This window comes from Spea bombifrons, chromosome 10 (assembly GCF_027358695.1).
Source record: "Spea bombifrons isolate aSpeBom1 chromosome 10, aSpeBom1.2.pri, whole genome shotgun sequence".
NCBI classification, from domain to species: Eukaryota; Metazoa; Chordata; class Amphibia; order Anura; family Pelobatidae; genus Spea; species Spea bombifrons.
In genome coordinates this window covers 8693497-8709179 of record NC_071096.1, presented here as the reverse complement: position 1 = coordinate 8709179, position 15683 = coordinate 8693497, and the positions used below count along the sequence as shown (strand labels likewise).

Genomic DNA, 15683 nt, shown 5'->3' with positions numbered 1-15683 from the left:
CAAGTTAATGCAGATGGCAGCCAATATGTTTGCGTATTTTTAGATTTCTGATGAGTGTGGGTTTGCTGTCTGATTTTCGGTGAACCTGTAAATATTTTTGAGGCACTGAAAATCTTTAGTAATCCTCCTGGCTCACGGTTTAGGTGGAGCTGTACTAACCTGTTTTTTTTGTGTTTTACTCCTGTGCCTTAATTGTTTAATAACTTTAGTGGAGACTGTGCTTTTAAGTAATGATGATGATAAAATCATTGGTGTAATCCATTGATGACAGCACGGTATCTACAGGTTTATTGGGTGTTTGCAGACTCTTTTGTTTTGGTTACTCAGGAATGCTTTCCTTTTGAAGAATTGACACTATATAACTTTTTTACCAGGGTGTTTCAGCAACTTTTTTACCTCTTAAGTGTGGTTGTACCACCACCAGACATAATGCCTTATGTCTGGTGGGGGTAGTTCAACTGTTTTGGCTATATCATTATCAGTCTGGGAACCTGCAGTGTTTTTTCTGTCCTACATTAATGGTAGGTGGTATGGTGGGCTTCATGTTGACCTGGAGGTGCTGCACAGGGCTGAAGATCTAGCTTGCAATAAGCAGATGAAGTCCCGAGTAAGCAAGGGAAGTCTAATCAAACCTAGTGGAGAGCAACATTCAGAAAAGCTAGTAATTCAGTTGCTGTTAAGTTTGTTTTATTTTGTGGCAGGAGATTTAAAATCGGCATCAAACCACTTCTGCACCATTAACCTACACAGTGATGAAACAGAGTACTATCACATAAAGAAATCAGTACTGTTCTAAATTCTATACGGACTAAGTCCTGTTATGATATATATGTTTCAAATTGTCCCCCGCTTGGTATCTTGAGACATAGATTCCCACTTTGTGACAATTTGTCCACAGACTTGTACAAGTAGGTAAGATGTTGCCTACAATGTAACGTTGATGAAGTGGCATAGCTTCGTAGGCTGTTATGTGAAGGCATAGCTTTGTCCCATCTGGCTGCAAATGGCACAACCAATCAATGTCTTGAAGTTCTCACTCACCGATCTATTTAGTCATAGCGGAGGCTTGTTCGACACGTGAGATGAACTTGGGTTCATCTCACGTGTCGAACAAGCCTCCGCTATGACTAAATAGATCGGTGAGTGAGAACTTCAAGACATTGATTATAATACTAGCCACGTTTGCACACAACTCTGCTTTGGTGAATAAACTAACTACACTGATAACCAAAAACAAAACCCCACAATCAACAGTAGAAGTAAAGTGAGTGGTAATAGCGGAGACATGTCGCCTTTATTACTCCTCCTAACATCAATCAATATTTTAGAACAATCGGCAAATGTTTCCCTATAAATGTCCACACTGGCCATTCAGACGTATCCCATGCAGATCATTAAATGGTCATGGTCTAACGCTAGAGCGTGTGAGGTTTAGGTGTAATGTATGGACGTTTTACTTTTTCTGAGAGGGTGGTAGATGAATAGAACAGAAATCCATTAGAAGTGGTAGAGGCTAATACAGTAAAGGAATATAAACCTGTACGGGGATAGGCATAAAGCTAACCTGAATCTGAGTCAAGATCAATGACTGATTAAGAGTCTCGCGTTAGGAAAAGAAGGCTGACTAGGTGGGCCGACTGGTTCTTATCTGCCATCAAATTCTATAGAATCGTTGAATGCTTCCCTGGGTGAAAGTGTAATGCGTGTTTAGTTTGAGTAGATGTCCTCTCGCAGTCCTTCCCATTGAAATTTGATGATCCTTCATTTTTAACCGGCTTTCTCCTATTTCAAGAGTTATGTCCCTGGTAGCTCCTAAAACAAAATTCCATCCAAAATGATTTTTGAGATTGTAGACCTAAAAATAAATAAAATAAAAATCTTGATCTAGTTGACAGATCCACCAGCAGCTAGGCTTTATAAACGAAACCGACCTGTAGCGTAATGACATTTGACAAAAGGGCCAGGAATGTTGTCACGCGGGAAGCTGACCTTTTATCTCGCTAAACAAACACGAGAAAGGAATGTCTGGTGTATACAGTAAATTACACGAGAATTTTCAAAGTGTGTAAAGGTGGAACATTTTTTACAGTATATTCATCCTCTCTAACTGTATCTCTTATAAAAACCTTTTCAATACTTTACGTGATTTTAATAACAATATAAGGCCTCAATGATAAGAAAATGTCCCAAAGAGGCTATTGTAGACTGTTTTGAGGATTGTTTTGCGGTGTTGGCGCCGGCACGATGCTTCAAAAGATAAAGGAAAGAGTTGATTCCGATGGCCATGGCTGGGAGTGCTGTGGGTGCAAAATCTATGGAGAGAATAAATGTTTTGTGTTTTGTTTTTTTTTGATTTTTTTTTTTTTTTTCACAAAAATAACTTGCCGCCATGATAACGCTTTGCGCAGGCTCTACGTTACCAGGCCACGACTCTAGAGCCGGTCCGGCCCTGTGCCTTACGCTCATGTAACAGATATTGGAAGCCTTATTGGCTACACCGCAAGCCTCCATATTTTCCTTCAAGGCAATTATTTTGGGTTTTATTTGCTAAAACATTTCATGTTCCAAGGTAATGGAGTATTCATTACTATGACATTGAAGGGAATAGGGATAAATGACCTGATACAATAAAGCTCCTGACACAATGCAAACCGAACAGGGGAGGAATAAAACTTAACTTCTAACCCTGGCTGGGGACCAGAAGCTATTTATGCAAACAATAGGGGGAATTGTTTTTCATTTTCATTTCAATTTATCAGGGAAAACTACTATACAAGCATTTGTGTTATACATACAGTATCTAATATATATATATATATATAATAAAAACGCACATATATATCGGTGTATAGATATTTGTCTCCTCTAGGTTCAGTTATTAGTAAAAACATTTTATCTACTTTACATATTTATTACATTTTGATGTAAGCACTGGGACCCTCCGCACTTCGTCTTTTATATATGTATACATTCATTTTATCGAAACTTCACCCTATTATTTTATAAATAATAATGAGATGGGTCCTGGAATACACAGGATTTTAAGTCCAATAATACCTTGTTTCTATAAACTTTATGAATTTTACAAAATGTATTCCTTTTATTAATTATTTATTGCAACCAAAGCCAAACAGTTATTGAACTCCCCGAGAGACTCGGACAGGTCGAGAATATAGAAGAAAATGATCGAAATAAGAAAAAATATGCGACAGCAAACGTTCATGGAAGTAAAAAAGGAAAAAAAAAGTTAGTGCTGGCAACAGCCAATCGGAAGCACGCTCTCATTACAGCACCCGGCCTGTAAGGATGTCTTTGTCATGTTTGTGTGCGCAGTGTGCCTTTGAACTACATTTCCCAGCATGCCACAGCTTTGCTTCCGTAAATACAGCCTGCAGCAACCCTGAATGGGCTGCTCCCTGACGGCTCTGACTTGCAGCATCTCCCTGCTTTAAAATTCCATTTAAGCTTTGAACGCGTGTTTACCGGGGCTGCGGGGGGCGAGAGGACGACAATGTGCGGCTAGACGGACGAGCCCGCGTAATTAGACCCCACTCATCTGGCCTGTCCTCGCTGCGGCTGCCTCGCCTCGGTGAGTAATATTTGTTATCCTAGTAACAGTTTTTCACTGAGCAGGACACAAAAGTTGCTACGGTAGGCCCCGAATCTTAAATAATAATTATCTCTTGCACTTTGCTGCCGAATCCCAAATTAATTTGATGTACAATTTATACAATATTTATTATTAAATATTTGTGTTTATTTAGCAACATTTTATTTTATTTAGAAATAAGTAAAATAATAAACGGTATAAAGTAGTAAAATAAAATGACTTTGCGTTTTGTTTTACAAAAATAAAACATTGGACAGCTGAACAATCAAAATGTAATTTTAATTAAAAAAAATTAACACTTTGTTTTCCATTAAGCACGACATGCGTGAGGTAAGTAGAACCAGGCCTTTCTAGAATTATTTTTTGAATGTTTTACTTGGTCAAGTCTTTCTTTGCATTGATAAATTCCTTGGCGTTCAGGAGCCGCCCATAATGATGTTTAAGATGTACGTTTTTATGAAGGCTTTTCATTGATGTAGAAGCAGTAAGAGTGCTTTCAAGGAAACTGTACAAAATGGTTGTGCTAAGGTGGTGGACGCGCGGAATGACCATCCTGCAGAAGTACTACATGGAAAATTTTATAAATATTGCCCATGAAGACAGACACAGGGTTTAAAGGGGTATTCACCAAGGCCTGACTGGTGATGACAGGGCGACCGTGGCGCTTTAAGGCCAGCAGCCAGTTGATGGCATAAGTGGGCGACGGCTGAATGTGTTGCCGCACGTTCGCATGTAATCGGGCATATCCAGCCGCTGGCCACATCAGCCCTGATCTGTTGCTGGAGCGGCAATGTTGGGTTGAGTGCCTGACTCTGTCTCGGCCTGGTATTCACTAACACAGGAGTTTGCGTGAGTTGATTAACCTACCTTCTAATGAAATTGTGGTGTGTGTATATAGAAATATATATGGGGCTTCTATGATGAAGCGACGGTGTGACGTGACCTTCCAGTGCTCCATCATAGAAGCCCCGGCGGAAGTGATGGGAGCAGCAGAGGTTGTCTATGTGAATCACGCAGACATCCACCGGCTGCCCCCACTAGACACCAGGGAGTCTGGAGATGCCTTGGTAAGTCTGGGGGGAGGAGCAGAGGGGCATATCAGGCAGGCAGAGTGGCATAACGGGGGTATAAGGCTTATCTGGGGGATCAAGTGGCAATTGTGGGGGCAGATGTGCATAACTGGGGGGCAGAGTGGCAAATAAAAGGATATAGAAACAAGAAATAATTTTTTCTCAATCCATATTTTTTTTTTTATTATATATGAAATAATAGTTTACATGTGAATTAATATTTACTAGTAGAGCTTTTTTCCTATAAGGTAGCCTTATATTCAGGCATTTTATTTATTTTTCTAAATTAATATTCAAATTTGGGGGGGGTCGTCTTATGATCAGGTAAATACGGTATGTGACCATGGCAATTGTCATCCATGTTGGGGGCCTAGAAGCTAAGGTCCAATCATAGCCCAGTTGCTGCACTCTGATTGGAGGCTCTTCAGACGTCTCTAATGGACGGTGCGCCACTGAATTCGCAAGGTGCCGTACAAAAATGGAGAGGGCTGAGGGGGCAAGAAGATTAGGAGAAGGAAAGAGAAACACATTATTTTAATGAAGGGCTAATACACTAATTATATGATAGCCCGTAATTCAAGTGTTAAGTCTGGATGTTATTTTCTCATTAATAGTTAATTGTAGTCTAGTTACAAATAATTATTAGAATATCTAATCCCCAGACATCTTCATAATTCTAATTAACGCTAAGTAAATCTAAATGACTAAATTAAGAAACTTTTGCTTTAATGTAGAGGTTGAAGGATACATGGACTATCTTAAACTCAAATATACATATGTGGTGGGAATAAGACTATGATGACAATGACTCAGTAGGCTTTGTGGTTCTACAGATGACGGCCAAGAACACTAGATGAGATGTTCTGTCTGTGCAAGAGCCAGGCTCTTATAAATATTACAAAATAAAATATTTGTAATGTGATAATAGCCCTGCTCTTTTATGCATTTCCACCATACAGAAAAGTGCTGCATGTGATAGAGGTGCCTTTTAGAATTCCTAAGTGAAAACGTGTTACAGAATTGGAGGTGGCCCAAAAATTGAAACCATAAATCTCGTACGATCTACGCACCTCGATTCCCCCTTGACTTTTCTCCTAGATCAATATTGTATACTCCTCTACTAGTCAATGACCCTTGGTTGAGAGATGGGGTGGGATCCAGTATATCATGTGTGGCTTAAGGCCTCTCTGATATTAATCTAGTCCAAGAATTATAATGTTGATTCTTTAATAATTCCACCAGGATTTTTTTCTATTGACCTATACCCACACTGTGAGAAACAAACATATCATGAAAAAATGTTCTAACATGTTACACGCTTTCCCTCCCTGTCCTTCCGTGAGGGCATTTGAACATTTGTAGAGCACGTAAGCAAACATGTCTTTGGAACGCATTTTGTGTTTTTCCTTTTAAATTCACCAAAGTGGTAGACATTTCTTAAATTATTAAGCAGCTGCCAGGAATAGCTGATACGTTCCATACAAGTGCTTTCCATTAATCATATTAATGCACATTAAGCCCATCAGTGCTACTCCTGCTTGGGTAAAATAGTGCTATTTCAGAAATTGCATGTTTCAGACAGTCTGGAGTCTCAAGTGAAACTCACATAATAGAAATAATAGAAAAGTAATTTTAGGTCATTGTGTCTATTCTATACTCTTAAAAAACTTCCTTATACAGATATATTGTTTCGGTTTCTGAACTCTATCTGACAAACCTATACAACTGACGCATTAAATATAGCCGTAGAGAAACTGCTAAAATGTATTTCCTTGATGTGCCTTATTGGGCCTTTTGTGGCAAATGTAATTTCCCACCCATCTAAGATGCTCCCCACCGCCATCATGGCGTGGTATTGGGTACCACCACAGCAGTTTAATACATTTTAAGGAGTAACCATACCATATGTAGGAATGAATGTCTTACAACTTCCAATAGATGGTAGGTATGGCTTTTTCCTGTTTGTTAAATACATGTATGATTTTCCATCCTGATGAAGTTCTTATCCTGTGTCCACTAAGGTTTTCAAATACTCATCATTTCTTGGGGGCCAAGGTCCTTGGAGAGTGTTGGATTATAGATGAAGAGCTGCCTGCTCTATGATTCACCATTCTAAATGAATTGCAGAATTCACAGGACCATGCCTCTGGATCCAGACCAGCCTAACCCCAAGGAAGATGCATCCTGTAATCCAGATAAAGCCAGGGATGATGAGAGCTTCGATATCTCCCAGGAATCTGTTCGAAAGAGGATTCAACAAAACACCCCCAGTCCTCACGGAGAGAATACTCTGCAGAGTATGTATATAGCATCATTTTGCTATATTAGTCATTAAAATGTATTAAATTACAGACGGCATGCAAGTTAAATGCAACAAAACAATGAGGAGTTAGGATCCTATTAATTAGATAGATTGTATAGAATAATCAATGTTGGACTTTCCATGGAGCAGACAGCAGCACTTGACTCTATTTATGAGTAAAACCTTTCAGCCGGTGCTATCCTACCCCTGCCTGATTTCTATGGGCACGTTTCACATATGATATGCATTCGCCCAAAGTGCTGAAATCACTCTGCCAAGACTGATCATAACCTTGATAGATAAGGATTGTGCCATATTTTCGTATATAACGTTGAAATGTGTAGTTAAACGTTATGTAATATCCAATAATATAACCAATAATTCCTGCAGTTCAGTCATTATCTGCAGATATCTTGGATTTTTAACTAGCATACTATTTGTCTTATAGCAGCAAGTCCCCCTCAATTTGTGTCGGAGGAAGAACTAATGGAAGCGGCTAAAGGGGTTACCAACATGGCCTTGGCTCATGAGATTGTTGTTAGTGGAGGTTTCCAGATTAAACCAGTCCAACTTCCTGATGGCAGGTAAAATACACTGGCATTGTGAAGATGCCAAGAAGAAACTCTATTCATATCAAATAAGGTCAGAGCAAAACATACAGTGACAGCCTGAGGACATTAGGTTTCTTAATGGGAAAGCTACCATGATTTCCTTTGTCATTGGCAGTGAGTCTGCCATTATAAAGTGCCAGTATAGTCAAAATGTTAATGAAGATCTCATACAGAACATGCCAACTATGCCCTTTAAATGTGTCAGTAACATGCATCATATAGCCTGGTTTGCTTAGTTGCAACATATTGAAAATTATTAGGAATTTTATTCTTGCTTGAGGGTTTATAGTGTTATCATGTCGCTATATCTACCAAAGTGCTCTGATGCCACCCATGCCTGCATCAAGATACACCATCTATGAGCAGCAGCACATGGTCCCAATACCATCAGAAAACGAATGCAAATCATGAAACTGGACTAACCTTTATTAGTTTATAGGAATTGAGATCCTCTTGATGCTCCTGCTTTGTTATTTTGATTCTTTCTCAGGATTTTTATATCTCTCTCTTTTCCCTCTTTTTTTCTTTTATTTGCTAATTATGTTTTATTGATACAATGAAGTGTATTTTTTTTGTATATCTGAGTATCCTGAGCATTTGTTCTTGCAGGGTAGAGCATCAAACATATTTCTGCGGTTGGTTCTCATTGGTTGGTTCTCATTTTGGGTCTGGATTGTCCGTTATGGATGGGATTAGTTGTTAGATTCTGATTCTAGCTGAGTATTTTTGCAAATACCAGCCTAGAATGTTGGTAGCCTATGCATAACTTGTCAGCCTCTTGTCAGGTACTGCTCTAAAAGGAGTACGCTGTGTTGCACATTCTTTGAGCATCCTTAAGATTGAAGGGTAACCAGGGTATCTGACCATCCAGAGCACCTCCCTTTTGCTTCTTTTGGGAGACCAGAGAAGGGCCAGCAACCAGTGGTGGTTCCTGGAACCACCTAGAACCTGGAGAACTCCCGGAGATGCTAAACAGATGTGAATCCACCTCTAACTTGGTGGAAATGTTCTAGAAGTTTAGATTTGGATAGCCCCGTGGCTGAGATAGTCTGATACACAGTCTGAATATACTCAGAGGCTTTGTGTTCTCTTTAATGGCTCAAGTGATCTAAAAATGTCCTAATTTGGCACCCTCTCTTAGAATGATTTCACTTTGTATAAGATCCTCTATGAAATATGCGGAACCATTGTAATCGTAAAGTAATTATAATCACCATAATTGCTCAGTGCTAGTATTTATTCCAAAAAATAAATCTTAATTGAAATAAATTAGAAGATAATATTTGGCCAAGGAGTTGCCATCACTTTGCTTTAGGCACTGGCAACAGCTGGTGAGTAAACAGAAGCCTGGCCATCATTCAACACAATGGTTTCATTTTAACGATTTCATTAACATACGTAACATGTAAGGTGAAAAACTTTCACTCGAAGGAGAAAGCATTGGATGTTCTCCCAAGAAGTCAACTGCTTACCAAAACACGTCAAGCAAAAGAAAATATGGATATATCTATGACTAATGAATACTCAGTCCGTTAAACTCTTGGTTTGTTCACATTCATGGTGTAGCATGATCTGAGTTTACCTTGCAGAAGTGGTCAGACAAAGAGGCTTGCTTGTTATACACTGAGTCGGTGTGAAAATGCCCCAAGATGATAATTGCTGGGGTTTGTAGTGTGGTGTTTAAGGCCCAGCCCAGCCACTGTTTCTCTCTACTTTGGGTCACGGTGAGTAACGTAGAAAAGCAGTGTCCTCCTCTTGTCAAATATTTTTACGAATGTAGTGATAATACCACTCAACATTTCAAATTGTATTATTTAATGTCATTTTATAATGACGTTTCCCTTTAAGCTTCCCCCTCCCTCTGTATAGATCCATTAAATGTGCATTGTCACATTGTTTTATTGTTAACGTTAAATGTGTTTGCCCATTGTTTAAAGCTTGGAGAAGAGGGTTCGGGACATTTTGCACAAAGCATTCTGGGACTGCCTGGAAGCTCAGTTCAGGGAGGATCCCCCGGTGTACGGCCACGCAATTATACTGCTGGGAGAAATAAAGGAGGTGAGATTGCACCATATTTACTAACATCACTGTTTTTACAGGGCTATTTTCAGAGCATTTTGGTGATCTTCACTCCTTTATGTGTCTAGCCACATCAGCTTATAGCCATGCCTCTTCCCTCTGGTGGCTTGGATTTAGCTCCTGGTGGCTTGGATTTAGCTCCTGGTGGCTTGGCTTTAGCTCCTGGTGGCTTGGCTTTAGCTCATGGTTGCTGTCATATGGTTGAGCTGGATTGAACAGGCATTAGGTGTGAGCAGGACTTGCTTAGCTCTAGACCTGCAGACTTTAGACGGTATCTGTTCTCTTGGCTTAACCAGATCTTTTTCCTGCGACAGCCTCTTCACAGTTTTCCAGCTTCTTCCCCTTTAACTCGTATAGTTTGGTGTCATGGACCGTACTGACCAAACACCAATACCTGCTGAGGTCAGCCTTTATTTTGATTACAGTGCACCACTGATATATTTCACATCAACATTGTCTTTGGTTGAGGACACCTCTTCCATTTGGACATAGTGTGGTGCATAGGTAATATTGGCAAATAAGACATTTTTCTTTTTTTTTAGGCACTTACTTCCTTTCTGTTGCCCGGTCACACTCGATTGAGGAACCAAATTAATGAAGTTCTAGACTTGGACCTTATTAAACAAGAAGCTGAGAACAGAGCTTTAAATATCTCCAAACTGGCAGAATTTATTATCGGTATGATGGGAACGTTGTGCTCGCCTGCTCGGGATGAAGAGATTAAGAAACTCAGGGATATTAAAGAGCCTGTATCCTTGTTCAGGTATGGTGACTAAAATATATATTAATGATGATTCATTAGACCTTTCCATTGTTGTAATAGTGGGATATAAATACCACTGACTTTGCAACTTCCAGGCCTCTTGTATAAATTCCTCTGCAGACTTACTTTACTGTACAGAAATCTTGTAAGAGATACTGATGGCACTAATTTACTTTAGAGTGTGTGAGAATTCTATAAACTGTATTACCAAAGGATTGGTAACGATCGTATTGGCAATTTTGTAATTTGTTTGAAGACAGAAGTTATTCCTTTAATTGGGTTTTTGTTAAATCTTGCTAAAATTGCGTCCTATAGAAGGAGCCATATCCTATCGCTGTTTTGCTTTTTTTTACACTTTTTTTGGAATTTTAAATAGTGTGATATTCATAAACAAACCATGACCATGGCAGGATAATGGATTGTGTCTTCCCCTTTTGGCAGAGCAATTTTCTCCGTCTTGGACCTAATGAAACTTGACATGGCAAACTTTGCTATAAGCAGCATTCGGCCCCATTTGATGCAACAATCCGTGGAGTACGAACGCAAGAAGTTCCAGGACTTTTTCGACAAAAAAACAAGTATGGATATTTTGTTATTTTCCTGGGACACAAAAGGTCTGGGTAGAGGCACGCATGGGTGGGACATATGAGAAACTGGGTGGAGCTGAGTTAGCCACACCCACTTATCTATAGTGCTGTCAAAAAATGAAGCTCATGGCTCAAGTCTTCCATGTAACATGCATTAGGGAAACTTGGCATGTAGTCGTTAACCAACATTGTGTCATGTGCTTTAATGTGAATACAGACCACATATCCTAAATGGTTAATCCAGGATATATAGGAAATCTATGGTTTTGATCACATGATTGGCCCATGAGAATGAAGATGGTTCTCAAGCACCAGGCTCCCTAACTCTGCGATTCAGTAGGAGCTGGTAGACAGTACAGAAGCAATTTGAATTGACATTTTTTCGGTGTAGTGTATATTGTGCAGGAATTCCTAGTAGAGTCTTGAAATTAATCTACCATTCCTTTTAACCTGTGCTGCAGATGCTCTAGAATTTGTCACCCAGTGGTTACAGGAATCTGCCCGTGATCTGGAGACTTTGCAAAGTAAGAACTCTGAGCATCTGAAGGCAGAAGCTGCACCTGCGTCCATGTCTCCTGTCTCTGTTTTGAATCATGCCTACATGAAACTGCTAACATGGGACCACCAGCGTAGGCTTTTCCCAGAGGTATGTATTTTGTTCAATTCAGAATAACTGCAAGGGCGCTCATGCTTATGGGTAGAATTATGGAGTGATGAAAGTCGGAGGAGCTATTTCCAACGTGCGATTACAAATGCCATGCAGTGTCCTTAAAGCTAAGGTGGGACTCCTGTACATTGACCTACTGCTTCAGTAACCCAACATTGATTGTGCCCAGTACCCCACGTCCAATAACCCTGGATCCACCTAGCTCAGTAATCATGGAATTGGTTTTCCATTAGTATGAGACCAGTGTGATGCTAAATATCTTGCCGTGTAGGAAATCCCCACTCATTTCGGTTCAGGGTCCACATGCAAAAGTACGGTTCTTTGTTGCATGTTCTCATCAGACCTCACCGTGTTGTTTTTTTTTGTGTAGCATGTCCAGAAACTCTAAATTTTGAATAATACTCAGTTTTTTCTATTTGTCTTGGTTGCCCAGGCAGTAGGTTCAGTCAGACTTGTGGTTATTACTGACTTACCATGACCTTGTTTCGCAGCCAAACATTTTTACCCAGGTTAAGGTGACCTTTGAAGCAGACCAAGGCACTTGGCTAGAATTGCATTTTTAGACGACATGCATGTGTGGCTTTATACTAATTTTGAATATTCCTAAAATACTATGATCCATGTATACTCTACTTATCCATTTATTGTTATGGTGTAGCAGGTAAACAGGCTTGCTTTACACATATGATACAAATTTGGCCCCTGGGGTGTATCACTGTAATACAGTTTTTATGTAAATAACAGGACATAATAAGTCCTATGTCCTATGCATGGACTGTAAAGGAGGAATCCCTAGCGGTCTGTGTCAACAGTAGCAAAAGCCACCACTTGCAGATCTCCACCACCTTGTTGAGAGGAATCAATGGACAGCTTTTGTGAACCCCAATGGCACCCCGCTGATAAATTAATTTGTAGCTAATTTTTTCCATCCTGAAAGTGGAGTCTTACTCAGGAAGTAGTCTAGAACCAAATTAAATGCAGCCAGATTTGAATCTCATCATAAATGGGTCAATGCAGGCAGAATACAACATTGGTTTACCATAAGCCAAACTTATCAAGAGTCCAGGGAGGGTTTAGAGATGGAAAATGAAATTGTGGAAACGTTACCAAGAACATTTAAATTCAAAACGTGGCAAGCATCCTTTACTTTTTATCAGAGAATGTTTCAGTTGACATTCACCATGTTTTTTTTTTTTTTTTTGTTTCTGTTTCCGATAGACCGTGTTAATGGACCAAACACGTTTTCAGGAGATGCAGCAGGAGCTGGTGAAGCTCACCCAGGAGGGAACGCTACTGTTAATAATACACAATTCAACCGGTTCTGCTCTTTCTGGACTTCCTGGGTTTACGGACAGAATGAAGGCTCTTATCAGAGTGTTACTGCAGGATGTGGACTCTCAGTAAGTAGACTTACTTTTTAATGGGAAAAATTTGGACTCAAGTCAACTTATTAGTTCTGTCGCTCTACACGACTGGCCAGATGTACATCACAGATGCCCCAAGTTAAATAATATGTAACGCTGTTTAAAACAAGCTGAAGTGAAATGTCATGTGTAGATGAAAGTTTGAGGTGCTAAAGTGTTCTAATGAAACTTCTAGCCCTGTATTGGAAGGTTACTGTGGCAAAACTGCATCTTTAAAAGAAAATTAAACAACCACTACAAATTCAATACTAACTAATATAAGGGGTACCCCGACACCCCCCCACAATCTGATAGGCAACAGGTAAAGCAGTTTGAGGTTACTTTTTCATAGCATTGCATGAAAAGTATTGTGAATAAGCTTAAGACCGCCACACATCTTTCAGGGTTAGGCTTTTTATTCATCATAAACTGTTTCAATGCCTTATTTCTTGTGATTTTTCCTGCCCTATAAAATTAGTGTTAGATCTATGTTCTTCTAATTCATGTATGGTTAGATCTAACAATGCAGAAGAAATTTGGGCTATGCTTAGCGAGAAGATCTGCATGGAGGTTAACACAACGCTTACTCAGCATGGCTTCACTCCCATCTCTGGAGAAAATCTGGAGTCTTTTAAAGGACAAATACAGGCAGCTGTATCCCCTTCTAACCACATATATCGGCTAATAGGTAAGTGTATTTTTATTAAGTAATTAAGAAGGAAAATTTGGAAATATATATATATATATATATATATATATATATATATATATATATATATATATATATATATATATATATATATATATAATGTAAAAAGGCATGCAAGGGCAGGCAGCAGAATATTTTTGTAATAGCTTTATAACAATGCATTTGTCCATAAATAGACTTTTGCATTCCTATTCGTACAAATTTTAACAAACTTTGGTTAGCTTTGTTATTGCTACAAGTGTCCAAAAACAAAGAAGGACCCCAACGAGACAAATGAAAAAGCTTTGAATTTTTGTTTGAAATTCATTGTTTTTTCTCACTCTCTCCCTAAATTCTCCCACAACCGCTTCCACGTCTTCGCTTCTGCATTGTTCTTATTCGAGTATGTCCACAACAAGACGAGGCTCTCCACGCACACCACAGAGACAACCTCTGCCTGCGTTATTCCAATTGGGAAAAAGGTTGTCCGCATGGGGTGTGTGTGGAGGCTCCAGCTTGTTGAGGAAGTAATCTGAAGAGGAGAGAGGAATGCAGAAACCAAGACGAAGCAAGCAGAGTTGGAGCAGCGGATGGCGAGAAGCTGAAGAGGAGCAGAGAAGGAGAAGCAGAGATGAGGAAATCCGAGACACTGAAACGGTTGTTGGAGGAGGTAGGGAGTGAATAAAAAAAAAATGTTTGTATCCCTATGTCCCTCCATCTAGATAGGTATGAAAAGAAAGTGGTGGGGTGAGAAGCTGAACAGGGGGTAGGTCCATAATTACATATTACACATCTCTTTTTCTATGCAGAATCTAGGGTCCATATGTTTCTCCTGAGCTACCTGTTTGCCACTAATCAGAGACCCCTTCCGGTGATACCCGGAGGACTGGGCCCACTACACGAAGAACTTGAGAGGACAGCAGTGAAATTTGCACGTCTGGTTAACTACAACAAGATGGTGTTTAGTCCATATTATGATTCAATCCTTGGTGTTATATTGAATAAGTAGCGTTGCCAGCCCTAAGGTTCCATTTACCTAAATGACCGATGTTAAATGGTACACGGAGGCTGTGGGTTTATTTCTGTGTTTTTATCTTTTGGGGGTACAGGGTTAAGTGACACAGAGGAAGCCAATTTGCTCATTAGAACAATTTTGTTTTTGCAGAGCACCAAATCTATATAACATTGGTGCCAGTATTTACATTTGCGTCAATGTCTTGGATTTTAAAAGCATTTTAAACTGTTTACCGTGTAACATAAATGGCTGCAAAATATGTCTTTAATTGCTTGTAAAAAAGTTAAGAATATTTACTGTTTATTTTAACTGTATATATAGAACAAAATATACAGTGTTAAGGTTTAATTTAACCCTTTCAGGACCAAAGGAGTATAACACTGCAACAGTACATTATTCACGTATACATTGCTATAGAGCTAGCTAACAAATAGTCTAGGTGCCAAATTTGGGCTTTTACAGCTACGCTGATGAGCCATTCTATAACACTAATTGATAATCGCATATTAAGTAAACTAATAGTTATTTGTTAAATTGGTAAACTGGCCACACAGTGCCAAAAATAATTATCCATATCATCTGCAGTGAAAATGCGCCCTCTAAAGGATGTGTTAATATTGCAACAATGCTTCTTCACAAAAAGTTCCAAAATTAACAATACCAAATCAGCTTTTTTAGCACGCCTGCATTTAATCTGTTTGTGTTTCACTATGTGCTCAATCAATTTTGGTCTAAAGAATAAACTACTGACTTATCTGCCAATGGGACTTTTTACGAATAGCTGAATAAAACCAACCAATGTCCGAGAATCAGCAGATGAAATGATATTGCTGTTGTTTGTTCGTTTGCAGTTTTGTTCAGAGTGTGGATACACAATTGGCCACAGCT

The 15683-nt window shown here is 39.3% G+C and overlaps 1 protein-coding gene across 2 annotated transcripts; it reads left to right on the top strand.

Moving 5' to 3' along the window:
* The first annotated feature begins 3386 nt into the window (after nucleotides 1-3386).
* On the top strand, nucleotides 3387-14813 carry TCP11L1 (t-complex 11 like 1). 2 transcript variants are annotated; one of them, XM_053449284.1, is made up of 10 exons: nucleotides 3387-3589; nucleotides 6808-6977; nucleotides 7434-7566; nucleotides 9531-9651; nucleotides 10215-10435; nucleotides 10877-11013; nucleotides 11484-11668; nucleotides 12908-13089; nucleotides 13608-13780; nucleotides 14590-14813. In XM_053449284.1, exons 2-10 carry the CDS (start codon nucleotides 6821-6823, stop codon nucleotides 14787-14789), a joined length of 1509 nt encoding a protein of 502 aa, XP_053305259.1. In that variant the 5' UTR covers nucleotides 3387-3589; nucleotides 6808-6820; the 3' UTR covers nucleotides 14790-14813. The 2 variants fall into 2 exon arrangements, with proteins under 2 accessions (XP_053305259.1, XP_053305258.1); XM_053449283.1 differs by having other exon boundaries at nucleotides 7431-7566.
* Nucleotides 14814-15683: the final 870 nt, after the last annotated feature.

What these genes read in the sequence shown, in the direction of transcription:
- TCP11L1 (XM_053449283.1), top strand. Translation starts at nt 6,821, where the DNA reads ATGCCTCTGGATCCAGACCAGCCTAACCCCAAGGAAGATGCATCCTGT. An exon ending in TGCTGGGAGAAATAAAGGAG is followed by an intron (nt 9,652 to 10,214) that starts GTGAGATTGCAC and finishes CTTTTTTTTTAG; the next exon opens with GCACTTACTTCCTTTCTGTT. An exon ending in CCACATATATCGGCTAATAG is followed by an intron (nt 13,781 to 14,589) that starts GTAAGTGTATTT and finishes TTTTCTATGCAG; the next exon opens with AATCTAGGGTCCATATGTTT.